Source organism: Silene latifolia, chromosome 2 (genome assembly GCF_048544455.1).
Source record: "Silene latifolia isolate original U9 population chromosome 2, ASM4854445v1, whole genome shotgun sequence".
NCBI lineage: Eukaryota > Viridiplantae > Streptophyta > Magnoliopsida > Caryophyllales > Caryophyllaceae > Silene > Silene latifolia.
In genome coordinates, this window is record NC_133527.1 from 168,573,310 (window position 1) to 168,586,252 (window position 12,943).

Here is a 12,943-nt window from a genome sequence, read left to right on the forward strand (position 1 = left end):
GAAGAAATTTTTTTTAAAGGTTTTGTTTGACAAAAAAACCCTTAAAGCATAGCTGGATTTAGGAATTAGACAGGTTAAATGGGCTAAGTGTGTTAGAAATAATCTACTTAAAGAATAATTGGTTAAATAGGTCGGATGGAGTTGTTTCAAAATTAATTGGGTCGGGTTAGGATTGAGACAAATGATCCGTTAATATAATTGGGTCGAGTTTGGGCTGAAGTGATGATGACCTACTTCTTTTTTTGGGTGCAAATAATGACCCTTATAATATTAACACGAATACGACATATTTATCAGATATACTCCGTATTGAAAAGGTGGGAGAGAAACCCAAATTGGACCTAATCGACGAATTTTCCACTCCAAAAGTATATACTTAAATCTAGACCTGATAAATGGGTCAAATTTCGGTCGGGTTACTTTGGATCGGATTATTTTAGGGTCAATTTATTGGGTCACTTTCGGGTCAAGCCGTTTTGGGTCGGGTCAAATCAGATTGGGTCACTTTGGGTCGGGTCGTTTGGTTCATTTTGGATCATGATTTTGTATTAGTTTAGTTATTTTGGGTTAATCGGGTCATTTCAGGTCACTCAAGTCTAGTCACTTTTAAATCGGGTTTATTGGGTCACTTGTGGATCATACATTTCAGGTCATTTTTAATTCATTTATCAGCCTTATCAAATCGTGTCAGTTTTACCGGCTCTACTTAAATCCATATCGTTTTCTCTAATAATCACCTACATCTTCAAACTCGATTAGTTTAGTCACACTCACAACTCACAAGAACATGACCAATTTCCTACTCAGCAGCCGTGACCTATGTCTTTAATTTTCATCGATATATCCTCAAATTGGACATTAATTTACTCATTTAGACTCCATAATCCCCCAAAATTGCTGTCATTATAAATCTTTCCGTTCATCACCACCATTTTTTAAACCAAAGACTCTTCTAGTGGAGAACCCAGCCAACTCACAAACACAACAAGAAGTACTATTACTAACTCTTTACAAGTTACAATCTTGATTCTTGAATACTTCTCAAAATCATTACAAACTCATAAATGTCGAAAAAGAAAGAAGTAAAACAGATCAAAGAAAGGGAAAACCAAGTACAATTCCGACTCCTATGCAACAGCCACACCGTCGGCGGACTAATCGGCTCCAACGGCACCATCATTCAATCTCTCGAACACGCCACCTCTTCCAAAATCAGCGTCAACGCCTTCGGACCCGCCGGCTCCGACCGGATTGTCCACGTCGTCGGAGACCACTCGCTGACTCGAACCATTCTCGTTGACGGCGTTAAAATTAAGGTGTCCCCGGCCCAGGATGCGCTGGTTAGGGTCTTCGACCGTATGCTAGAGGTCGATGCAGAGGAAGGAGGTGGAGGTGGAGTTGTTAAGTGTCGCCTTGTGGTGGGCCCGAGTATGGTGGGTGCTGTTTTTGGTAAAGCTGGTAAGAGGATTAATAACATTTGTCGGGAGACCAACGCTTATATTAAGGTTAGGCCACTAGCTTCGCCTCCGCCTGGTTCGTCTCATTCAGATGAATTGGTTCAGGTACCTCTAATTTCTATCAATTGTATACATTTTTCAAAATTTCCCGCTATTTTATTAAGTCAAATTGGTTAAAGTTTGTTTCTTTTGATGGCTACATTTTGATTAGGACAGATTTTACATTTGGGTGTTCTTGTTTTGATGTGTTGTTGACTTGTTGGTGTTGTTTGTCAAACTTGCTAGTTATTCCATTGCTGAAAATACAAGTCCGGGATTTTGAGACGGAATTTGGTTTCTATTTCGGAACATAGGAGAAATTGGTTAGCTAGTCATATACGTACTAACATTGACATTAAATCAGTTAGGTTGTGTGCATACGCGGTGTCTAGTGGGTGCATACTGCCTCAAGGGCCTAGGGCCCCTTCAGATTGTGAGATGAAGGTGGGAGTCTAGTGGGTGAGATGTCTCAACTTTACGGTGTTTAACTGTTTTCTAATGACTCAAAATGGAAATTGTGTCGGGAGTTGTATTTAGTGATTCCTACTTTGTAGTCAATTCGGTGAATAGTGAGTCATTGGCTCCACTGAAAGTGGAATTAATTCTATCACATTCTCATTATTTCCTCTTAGTTTTGTAATTATTTGTTGTAGAAATTAAACACGAGAAGGATTTCCGTCATGATCCCTACGGGTATGAGTTATGACCATATAATCCTTCAAACCTTCATCATCTTTTGATAATCCTACACAATACAACAACATTAACCCAGTGCCTCAATGACTCCCACAAATTGCGGATTAAGGTTTGTCGGATATACGCAGTCTTACTCTTGTGTCAGCAACACAAAGAGGCTGTTTCGGAATCTTGCATTGAGAACTGCAATTTTCATCTTTGGGTCATTCGGAAACAACCGATAGGGTTATTATGATTGACCAACTGTAGAATTAAGGTAAATTAGGGGTAAAGTCATAGTCAACCCAAATATTTATAGTATACGCTGAATGTGATGGTCGGAACATTTCAGCCTTTCAATCGTTAGTTTTATGCTTATATTTAAGCGTTGTTTATGGTCATTGCTTTTGCTCATAAGAAAACTTATTGTGATTATTGATCTCTATATTTTATCGAATGTATCTTGCTGCGTGACCAAGGCTAGAGATTTCCAAAATACAGGTATACAAATCTGCGTTCTTCCCTGTGTCTAATAGGTGATCCCTCACCATGAGTGATCTATAGAGTTTGCATTCTTGCTACGAGAAATGCCAATGATGTGCTTCATGTTCAGAATAAGACTACAACAGTGTGACACTATGTGTATCTAGAGTAAACTAAACTATATTTTTTCTATATACTGGGGAGATGTGTGGTTGTATACTTTACAACTACATTACCCCGGTGTTTCAATGACTTCCACAAATTACCCCGATGTTTTAATGACTTCCACAAATTGTGGGGTAAGGGTGTGTCGGATGTACGCAGCTTTACTCTTGTGTCGACAGCACAAAGAGTCTGTTTTCAGATAACCCAGGTTGAAAATTGCGTTGAGAAGTGCATCAAATGACTACTAGGAGTACTTCACCATAGAAAGAAGAGTGGCCACTTTAGCGAGTCACTTTGCCGTATTCCATCATAATCCAGAATCAAAGAGTAATGAGTTTTTAGCTCCATTAGAAATTGAAATATATGGTTGTGTACTTAGTTTATCCTATTTAAAATCTTCACTTCTGTAGATCACTGGTGGCAGTCTACCTGTGAAGAAAGCACTGGTGGTTATTTCACGATTTCTTCAGCAGAAAGCAATAGAAATCCAAAGAGGAGCTCCTGAAGCAACATCCTCTCAGTTTCTGGATCGAAACTTGAAAATAAACACACACAATGCACATGTGGACAATACCGCTAATGGAGGACTAGCAACGAAAGTGGTTTTCAAGCTTATATGTCCCTATCGCGCAGCTGGTTTTGTAATAGGATTTAAAGGAAAAAAAGTGAAGAAGATAGAGGAAGAGACTGAAGCTTCTATATTCTTTTCTGCTGCCGACACTGGCTGCGAGCGTGTTGTCACCATATCCGCTTTTGAGGTATGACTTTGTTCCGGGAAGCTTTTAAAATTTTCTAGGTAACTAGTTTAATGTGGCAAAATGAGTTTGTTAGTTTTGTCTTTTCTAGAATCTTCCTCCCAATATTGTCCATTTTTCCTTTGTGATTTATTGCAAAAAAAAAAAAAAAATGTCCCTTTCTATATCCATTGAAAAAAATTTCATCCAACCCATTTGTCATCCGCGAAACTTATCACTATAATTCATCCGTTCATCTCCGATGCTCGGTTCATCCAGTAACTATTATAAAGTTTTTAGCCAGCCCACTCGTTGCCCACAAAAATTATCACCTCCAACCCATCTATTTATTACCCGCGGATGAAACGCGTGATCAAGTTATATATGAGGGATACCTAGTTATGTTTCTAAGTTAAAAAAAAGTACTAAAAATTATTTTACCTAAAAATATAAAGTGAACTAGGTTTTGAACTGGCTGGCTAGTGAGTATTTTCAAATTTAATTAAATATTTGTTTAGAAGGTGTGAAACATGGAGTAATATAGTAGGGAGTTTTGTTTTATTAGGTTGAATTAATGTATCTATATATCTTAAGCAAGCCAATAAGGGAAGAATATAGGATGACGGCTTGGATGAAGCGTTACTTAACCCACCGACATCTGTCCTTCATCCTTTTAGTTCGGGTTTCCTTTCATCCATTTTGATCGGTTGGATGGGTTTTTAGCGGCGTGGGTGAAACTGTCATCCCTATTTATGCGCCTCTGGTACTTGAATGATATCTTGTTTTTGACACCTGAAGAACAGGGAATCACAATACTCTATTGCACAAAATGCTACTGTTCGCGTTTTTAATGAATTGGTCTCATCAGAGGAGGGTAATACAGTGACCGCAAGACTATTAATCCCCCCATATCAAGCTGATTGGCTTAGTGATGGAGAGGTCTCAGTCATGTCAACTATACATAATGCCAATAGCGCTACCTTAAAAGTTGTGAAACTTGATAATTTGCCTGCCGGTGCCACTGTTGATGAGAAAGTCCTCCAGGTGAGTTTTGGGAGTTGTTGACTATTACTTTTTTTTTTTTTTTTACCTTTTCCAAGTTCCAATTGACTTGACGAGGTTCAGATAGTTGACTTTATTGAAATTTAGATGATTGTTAATTGTTATATCTGCTTGCAGATAGATGGTGATTATCCTAATGTACAAATTGCGCTGTTTCAAGTTACTTGGGTATTGAGAGAGAGAGTTTTCAATGCATCTTTGCCGAAAGACAGTTTGCCTCTTCTCCCACATAATCTCTTTAATAAGCTTTCTCAAGGGAACAAGATTTCTTCAGTAACAAGCAAGATGCACGAGTGCAAGGTTTCTACGAACACTAATGGTTCTATACCACCTATGCTCCCCCATTCGCAGGTTACTGTATTTTCTTTTTTCTTTTTTTTTTCTTTTTTCTTTTGTTCATGTTGTGGTTGGTTATTGTTTCTGCCATGGGTGTTAAGTAGAGTATTTTTACAGTTTTCTGCTGGATCCAGCTTGACGACAAGAACGGGTAGTGCTGGCAATTCAGCAACTGTTAATGATGGTTCTGATTTTGGCAGGTCAGCTCAGTCATATCACTATATGTTTCTTGGTGTTCAAATTTCTTTATATTCTTGTGTTTGTGCTATTCGGTTGGGATTTCACTTCTTTTTATATCACGAATGATGCGTATATCCTTAGGCTGAGAAGGCATTATGGTTCTTTTGCCTCCTCTGCAATCTTCCAGCATTACCCTCGGAAAAATTTCTGCATTTTGTCTCTATCCAACTGGACTAAGTCTAAGTTTTCCATATTCTTGTAGCCCAAAAGATGGGGCCTTCGATTTCCGCCCATGTTAGATCTTGGTCGAAAGCCTAGTTTGTATATATTGGCTGCAAGTTCCCACATTCACCGCTAGCTCATCACTAAATGTGTTACTTTACAAGACCCGATCTGAATAACTTGCCTAGACCTAAAAAGAACAACTCGATTTAGATTCGGATCCGAAATGATTGATTTGAGACAAAAACCGTTATAGCCACTGCTTGATATCGGCATCACATGTAACTAATGATCCAAAAACAACCAAAACTCGGCTTGTATGACTCATTTGCCAAGTCTATGGCTAAATGCTATAGACATAATCCATGGTTTGCTGGTGAAAAAGTGATGAATTGTGGAAAGATAGTTTTATCATTTCAGAAAATTTACGTGGTACCTACTACCTATGAGGTTTGCCACGTTGCACATGGTATCACTTAGAAGTTAGAACCCAAAAGCTTTGTTTGACCATATCTCTTCGCCACAAGTTTAGAATGCGGCAATTTTGTTCTAATCAATTGTCTTTACGAGAATCACTATATGGAAAAAAATAATTTGTTGCATTTTCTGGATTTGTAAACACGAGTCAAAGTTTTATGATTCAAAAAGAGGGGGGCCCACGTGTGATTGAGTGAAGTGGCAAACCTCAGAGATCTCACTTTCTGTTTTTCCGTTTTTGTTTCAATGTCATTGATGTTCTCGCTGAAAGATATGTTGACTTGTCTGATCGCGTGTGCAGTGGCAAGAAATCTTTTACAGTGACCAATACAAAAGTGGAGATTGCAGTTCGTAAAGACGTGTTTAGTGCCGTCTTTGGTGAAGATGGTAGCAATTTACATCGTCTACGAGTGGTAATAATCTAATCTACTGTATCATTTAGGGCTCCTTGGGAAGGAGGTAACTGTCACTAGATTTATAGAGCTTAGATGAACTGAAAAATGGAGGAAAGTGTAATAGTTGCTCTAATAATGGAGTCTTTATTAGTAATGTATTGCCTCCATGTGAGGTAATGATTCCTCCCTCACCTCACCTTTCCACCGTCCACAACCACCACGAACCACCAATCTCCTCCTATTTCCTCTTGTTTTAGGCTTTATTACTCAGGGTAATAATTACCTTAATCCCAAGCAAGTCCTTGAAATAACTTTGCTTCTTATTAGGTAGGTAACAATATGAATTTTTTGATCAGATATCAAACGCAAAAGTAGAAGTGCGGGATCCTAGCTCAACCGGAAATGACGGAATGGTGATTATTTCCGGGACACGTGATCAGACCTTGGTTGCTCAGAGCCTTCTACAAGCCTTTCTAATGTCTGCTTAAACTTCTTCTCCTCCTCCTCAGATTCTGTAGATATTAGAGTGGAGGGAGTGTCTGATGATTGCGGGATGTCCGTTGTGCTTAGTTTTTCCACGGGAAAATGTGATATGAGGTTCTTTTTTGTGTAGTATTTGCGATTACTACTAGGCAAGTTACTATCCTTCTGTGCTCAATTATGGCTGTTTTTTGTTGGGTCAAATGAGGCACTAAAAACCTGCAATACAAGAACAGTGAGATTTTACTTGCATCACGAGGTATTGATATCAATGGGTGGAATATAATTATGATGATGGTGTGATGTTATATCATACGGACGGAGTATTTCGTATCCATATCCGACTATTTATGCGTGTTATTCAAAACCCCTACTTGATCCATTAAAATTACTTGGCCTCAATGCACACACAAATTATCTGCTGCGATGGCATGTGCGGTGGTGTACCTTTGTTTGCATGGTGGTTGTAAAATTTATTACCTACGCACATACTTCTTTTGTCTCAATTATTTGTTTATCTTTAATTAACTAAAATATCCCTTAAATTAATATAAAAGGTAAACAAATGACTGAGACGGAAAGAGTAACCTCTAGAGAATATTGCATGTTACTGTAGCATAATATCATAAGCATAACCAAGTGCTTGCAGTCTAGTGGTAGACTTGGGTAACTCCGCTCATTTATAGAACGATGACAATTTAAATGTTACTAAAATTAGATAAGATTGTGCCCAAAAAATTTAGATAAGACCATTTTTCATATTGTACACCTCATATTATGATGACTCCTTTGACACTCAATCGACAAGTAACTTAATTTTGTTCCTGGACAAATGAGCAGGCCCAGGCCCATTGTTCCTCAGAAACTCCTCTAATTTGTCAAAATACTGGGTTTGTAAGCCTATATCAGCAACTACTCGACTCATTTTCACAACCTCTGCTCTATATATACTACCGGCTTCATCCTCGACTACCAATCTCACTAACTCCGCTACTGACCGTCTATTAATCGACCCATCGTTTTCAGCCTTCTCTATTTCAACACCAATCTGCTTCTCCTTCAGGATTCTGGCATTTAACACCTGGTCTAACACAAATGGTAGCATTATCAGCGGCCTTCCGAACTGAACCCCTTCAATTACCGAACTACAACCACAGTGCGTCAAAAACGCTCCTACTGAATCATGTGCCAGTATCCTGCTTTGCGGAGCCCATTTAGTCCAAACCAACCCGCGTCCCTGGATACGCTCCTGGAACCCGTCTGGTATTTCCACTGAGCTACCTTCTGCTCTCCTTAAGGCCCAGAAGAAGGACAACCCGGATAGCTCTAGACCGAAGGCTAACTCAGTGATTTGATCTTGCCTCGGTGATACCTTGATAAGATTAGGAGATACATATTTTTCATAAATTGTCTTGAAATGAAAAGTGAATACAAAAATTAACTTATTTACAACGGTTTTTCTAACGTGTACTCTAATCTTGAGAATCTTTCCTTATATGGCTTCTTAATGAGTGCCCTTAGGGCACACGTTAGAAAAACGGTTGTATTTACAATACGAGTAAGCTCTCTACCTTTACCAAAACTAGGAAACACGATGCTGTTACATTTTTTCAACTTACCTCACTTCCCAAGGCCACGTACAGTACTGATCTTTCTCTGTGCTTGTCTAGCCATCCTTTTATTGTCTGCCATGTGTCGCTGTCATGGTCGTCATCATGGGAAACCGGCATCAAACCTGTAGGGACAACAGGCTTCTTCTGAAGCGTTTCAAGCAGTTGCAAAGACTCGGCTTCCAACTCCACGCATCCACGTATCAGGATTACGTCAGTGTTTTTGATTGAAGCTCCTGTTTCCTCTGAAACTTCATCGATGTTTCCAAGACTCTTTTTTGCCTGACGGAGACGACAAAGGAGATTGTCGTCTATATCATCACCACCAATGCATGGACGATTATTAAAAAAGCCTTCTTCATCGAGACTGTCAAGTGGTGACGCAACTACTGAAATCGTCCATGCATTGGTGGTGATAAAGAAGGCTTTTTTAATCCCAAATCTATCTGCAATCGAACCAATCCATGGGTTTAAGTCATGTACAATCCAATCAACCCGAGAAGAATCTTCTAAAAACCTGAATACGTGTTCTTGAAGACCACGGTAAGCTTTTCGAAGGAGAGGGATCTTGCCGGAGGGTGTATCTGTGGTGGCTGCAGCCGTTGGCGGTAAGCCTGGCACGAGGGGAAGCGGGAGAGGGACGAGAGTCAGTTGGGGGAGAAGATTGTGAGGGATTTTCGGGAGACGCTGGAGGTTACGAGAAGCAGAAAGAAAGGAAATATGATGTCCCTTTGAAGCCAAGTATTTTGAGAGGTGGAAAAAGGGGAGCAAGTGACCAAATGCCAACCATGGAAACATAACAATGTGTAACATTTTCGTGTTTTCGGACGCCATTGATGCAAATTTGCAGAGAAGAATGTTGGTGTGCTTGCTTTAATTGAGAGATGGACTAATCTTGTCTTGTGGTTTAAAAGGCAGGGGATGGAAATGCAAGAATCATGCGTGCATGTCCGGATATCCGGGATTGGCAAGTACGTATACGCGTAGTATGTAGACCAAGGAATGCATTTAATTTGTGCAACTGAAAAACGGAATGTATACACTCATTTCACACCTTTGTACAGCACTTGTCAAGCTTGTGAGAATCAAGATGGTGAAGAGGGATGTGCATTGTTGGTGATTTAAGTAAAATCGTTGGTTATTTAATTAGTGTAATCGGGTTTGATTTAAAGGAGGGTGAACACGAAATAGTGAGTTGTGGTTGAGAGATTTTTTTTTGTCCAATAGAGAGGAGGGGTATTCGAAGCTAAAACCTATTCTGCACAATACATTTGTCTTAACCACTCGACAAAGACATCTTCGGTAGTTAGGTCAAGACATTGTGACCCATTTATGTAAATAAGGTAACTCAGACACAACACGAAACTTATGTGGGCCAAGTTAGCGCTTTTGACACGAATTCAACAAGAATAACCCATTTATTTAAACGGTTTTTCTAACCTATGTCCACTAGACATAGGATAAGAAACCAAAAAAGGAAAGTAATAAATGATATTTTTATGGAAAATTGTAATATCAATTACTTACTTATGGAGACGGTTTGAGTGATAGAAGCATCTCCAACATATGGAGACTAGCCAAAAAACCAAGGTTAGTAGGTGAGAAGTTAGATGTGAAGAGTGGTAGGATAGGCAACAAAAATAGAAAAAGAATCTTATCAAACATTGAGCACATAAAGTCACTAAATCATTCTCTAAGAGATACCATGATCGGAGTTTCAGAAAATTGTGGAGTTTCAGTTGGAACAGTCCATTCATGGGTAAAAGAGGGTTTACTTTAACCTCATTCAAGCCCATTACATCCTAAACTCACAGACTTACATAAGGGGCAAAGGCTACTTTATTCACTTAGGTCATTAGTTGTCAAGCAAGTACTTCAAGAATTCTTTGATCTCAATAATGTGCCACTAACTGAAATCTTATTTACTGAAATGAGCAACACAATACATATGGATGAGAAGTGGTTCTTCGTCACAGATGGCAACGAGAAAGTATATGTTGTGGATGGGGGAGGAGCTGTCATATAGAAGTTGCCAATCAAAGAGGTACATTACAAAAGTTATGTTCATGTGTGCAGTGAGCAGGCCAATATATTCAGCTGATGGGGAATGTCTATTTGATGGTAAAATAGGCATGTTTCCATTCACAAACCAAGTTCCAGCAGCAAGGGCAAGCAGAAATAGGCCTAGGGGTACTTTAGAGACTAAGCCAATTGAGTCTATCACAAAAGTGGTCATCAAAGAATGCTTAATACAACAAGTCATTCCAGCAATTAAGAGGGTTTGGCCAGAAGGTTTAAGCAAACACATATACATACAACAAGACAATGCAAGGCCTCATATCAAGAATGATGATCCTGAGTTTATGGCAGCTGCAAACTCAGATGGATTTCACATTGAGTTGGTATTTCAGCCACCTAACTCACCAGACCTCAACTGTAATGACTTGGGTTATTTCAGAGCTTTACAATCATTACAAAAAAAAACATGCAGCAAAGACAGTGGATGATTTAGTTAATGAGGTAATGCAAGCATTTGTTGATTATAGTCCAAGTAAACTGAATAATATATTCCTATCATTACAAGCAGTAATGGTTGTGATTATGAAATGCAAGGGTCATAACAATTTCTCTCTTCCACATATGGGGAAGGGGCATCTGGCTGCCATTGGTATGTTACCAAGGAATTTAGAGGCCAATGTGGAGTTGGTCAGGGAATGCATTGAGTATTTGCAAGGTATTGGTAAAACAGATGGATTAGAATATCTTATGAACGAACTAGGTTACAATGTTAAAGGTATAGTTGATCAGCTAAATGGAATGTAATGGTTAGTTTAATGTTCACTTTAATCCTCCAATGTAATGTTAAGTTTAAAGTTCATTTGAGAAAACCATTTCAAATGACAATTAAACTTTATTTTGAAATGTAATGGAATGTGAAATGCAAAGTTCAGTTCAGTTTTATGCATACAAAATGTGAAATTTTCAGTTTCATGCAAACAGAAATGATACTGACACAATACAATACAAAAATGCAATATGTCAAGGTACAGTTGCAAAATGTATAGACTAACTCTCAGGCTAAGTTTGCCCTCATCATTGAGTTGTCCCAAGTATTCTTGCCCCCTACACTTAACAAAATGAAGGTAGACCATGCTCAACATGCAAAAAACAGTATTGACATCCAAAATAATCTCTCAAACCAATAAGGTATAGTCATCATTGAGTAATCATACTGCAGTTACCATGATTGAGCACACACACCCTTTCATTAATATAGCATGTGGTGGCAAAAATACTTGTAAGTAATGGGCAATAAAACGTACATATAATTCCTCCATTCAACTCCACCAAAAACCACGTATAGCTCTCAAACCATTAAGGTATAATCATCATAGAGCTTGTCTAGTTTAAACAACTCTCAGGCCAATGTGGCCTCATCATTGAGTTGTCTGAAGATGTAAAGCCTCCTACACATAAACAATGAAGGTAGACCATGTCATCTCCATTCAACAAGTGTACTAAATCAGCCCTCAAACCATTAAGGTAGAGTAATCATTGAGCTCTAAAAGTACTCCTATTTAAATGGTTAGACACACACACCCATTCATTCATATATAATATAGTGGCTTAACAACTAAACATTATTGGCCACTTAACTAGACTCCACCAAAAACCATGTATAGCTCTCAAACCATTAAGGCTACTTCATCATTGAGCAATAATGACAGTAACAATAACAGTGATGATACCCTCTCAATCCAGGAAGGACCATCATCGAGGTTAATGACAATAAACCTTGAATCCTAACAGAAAAAATTCAACACATTAAGCCCTGAATCCTCAGAAATTAAAACAAAAGAATAGACCAAATTAACCAAATTACTGAAGACAAGCATTAGCACGAGGACAAGCAGTAAAACGTCAAGTGAGCAAAGTACTGAAGTATACTCAATCACGACTCATCCATTCCAATAATGTCCACAGAACCTTAACCAAATTCATCCATAAAAGTCGAAAAAACAAACAAAACAGATAATAAACCTTAACCAAATTAACCAAAACAGATAATAAACCTTAACCAAATTCATCCAACATTAACTCCATTTTTCAACCAAAACAATAAACAAAATATAAATAAACAGTCGAAAAAATTCATCTCTAACAAAAACAAATAATCCTAACAGTCAAAATTTCATCCAACATTAATACTAATTCCTAACAGCACGAAATCCCGGCATATTAATTGTTGAAATTATAAATAAATAAATTATAAAAAGAATAAGATTTAGGGATTATACCAACGAGTTTGCTTAATTAATGATTAGCATTGAATCTATCGCAATAAGCCTTGAATCTCTTTGAACTTGGTGACGGAGAATGATCCTCCAGATATTCTACCAGTGGTGGTTTTTTACAGGTGTTTTCGCACGTTTAGCAGCCATCCTCTTCAAATAAGCATTCGCATATTTGGTGCATGGTGATTCAGATTTAGGACGGTCATCAGGTGCACCAGATCTACAACCCAAACCATCAGCAAATGGGATGTCAGGTGACTTAGGACGGTCGTCGTTCTCAGGGGAGGTACGTAAGCATAAATAACCATCATCGAACTCCATCTCCAAGACCTG

The 12,943-nt window shown here is 38.5% G+C and overlaps 3 protein-coding genes across 3 annotated transcripts; 2 read left to right on the forward strand and 1 right to left on the reverse strand.

Annotated features, from left to right (window-relative positions):
• Positions 1–787: 787 nt before the first annotated feature.
• Positions 788–6,957, forward strand: LOC141643323 (RNA-binding KH domain-containing protein RCF3-like). The gene is made up of 7 exons (XM_074452435.1): positions 788–1,562; positions 3,230–3,577; positions 4,352–4,597; positions 4,733–4,966; positions 5,069–5,151; positions 6,132–6,243; positions 6,582–6,957. The coding sequence occupies exons 1-7, from the start codon at positions 1,065–1,067 to the stop codon at positions 6,711–6,713; spliced, it is 1,653 nt and encodes a 550-aa protein (XP_074308536.1). The 5' UTR covers positions 788–1,064; the 3' UTR covers positions 6,714–6,957.
• A 483-nt stretch (positions 6,958–7,440) lies between these two features.
• On the reverse strand, positions 7,441–9,441 carry LOC141631051 (UDP-glycosyltransferase 91D1-like). The gene is made up of 2 exons (XM_074443773.1): positions 8,325–9,441; positions 7,441–8,077 (listed from the first exon to the last, which is right to left on the reverse strand). The coding sequence occupies exons 1-2, from the start codon at positions 9,147–9,149 to the stop codon at positions 7,502–7,504; spliced, it is 1,401 nt and encodes a 466-aa protein (XP_074299874.1). The 5' UTR covers positions 9,150–9,441; the 3' UTR covers positions 7,441–7,501.
• Positions 9,442–10,291: 850 nt separating this feature from the next.
• LOC141641600 (uncharacterized) lies at positions 10,292–11,138 on the forward strand. The gene is made up of 2 exons (XM_074450256.1): positions 10,292–10,751; positions 10,807–11,138. Exons 1-2 carry the CDS (start codon positions 10,292–10,294, stop codon positions 11,136–11,138), a joined length of 792 nt encoding a protein of 263 aa, XP_074306357.1.
• The last annotated feature ends 1,805 nt before the right edge of the window (positions 11,139–12,943 follow it).

What these genes read in the sequence shown, in the direction of transcription:
- LOC141643323 (XM_074452435.1), top strand. Translation starts at nt 1,065, where the DNA reads ATGTCGAAAAAGAAAGAAGTAAAACAGATCAAAGAAAGGGAAAACCAA. An exon ending in CTATGCTCCCCCATTCGCAG is followed by an intron (nt 4,967 to 5,068) that starts GTTACTGTATTT and finishes GTATTTTTACAG; the next exon opens with TTTTCTGCTGGATCCAGCTT. An exon ending in ATTTACATCGTCTACGAGTG is followed by an intron (nt 6,244 to 6,581) that starts GTAATAATCTAA and finishes TTTTTTGATCAG; the next exon opens with ATATCAAACGCAAAAGTAGA.
- LOC141631051 (XM_074443773.1), bottom strand. Translation starts at nt 9,149, where the DNA reads ATGGCGTCCGAAAACACGAAAATGTTACACATTGTTATGTTTCCATGG. An exon ending in ACGTGGCCTTGGGAAGTGAG is followed by an intron (nt 8,078 to 8,324) that starts GTAAGTTGAAAA and finishes AATCTTATCAAG; the next exon opens with GTATCACCGAGGCAAGATCA.
- LOC141641600 (XM_074450256.1), top strand. Translation starts at nt 10,292, where the DNA reads ATGGCAACGAGAAAGTATATGTTGTGGATGGGGGAGGAGCTGTCATAT. An exon ending in TAACTCACCAGACCTCAACT is followed by an intron (nt 10,752 to 10,806) that starts GTAATGACTTGG and finishes AAAAACATGCAG; the next exon opens with CAAAGACAGTGGATGATTTA.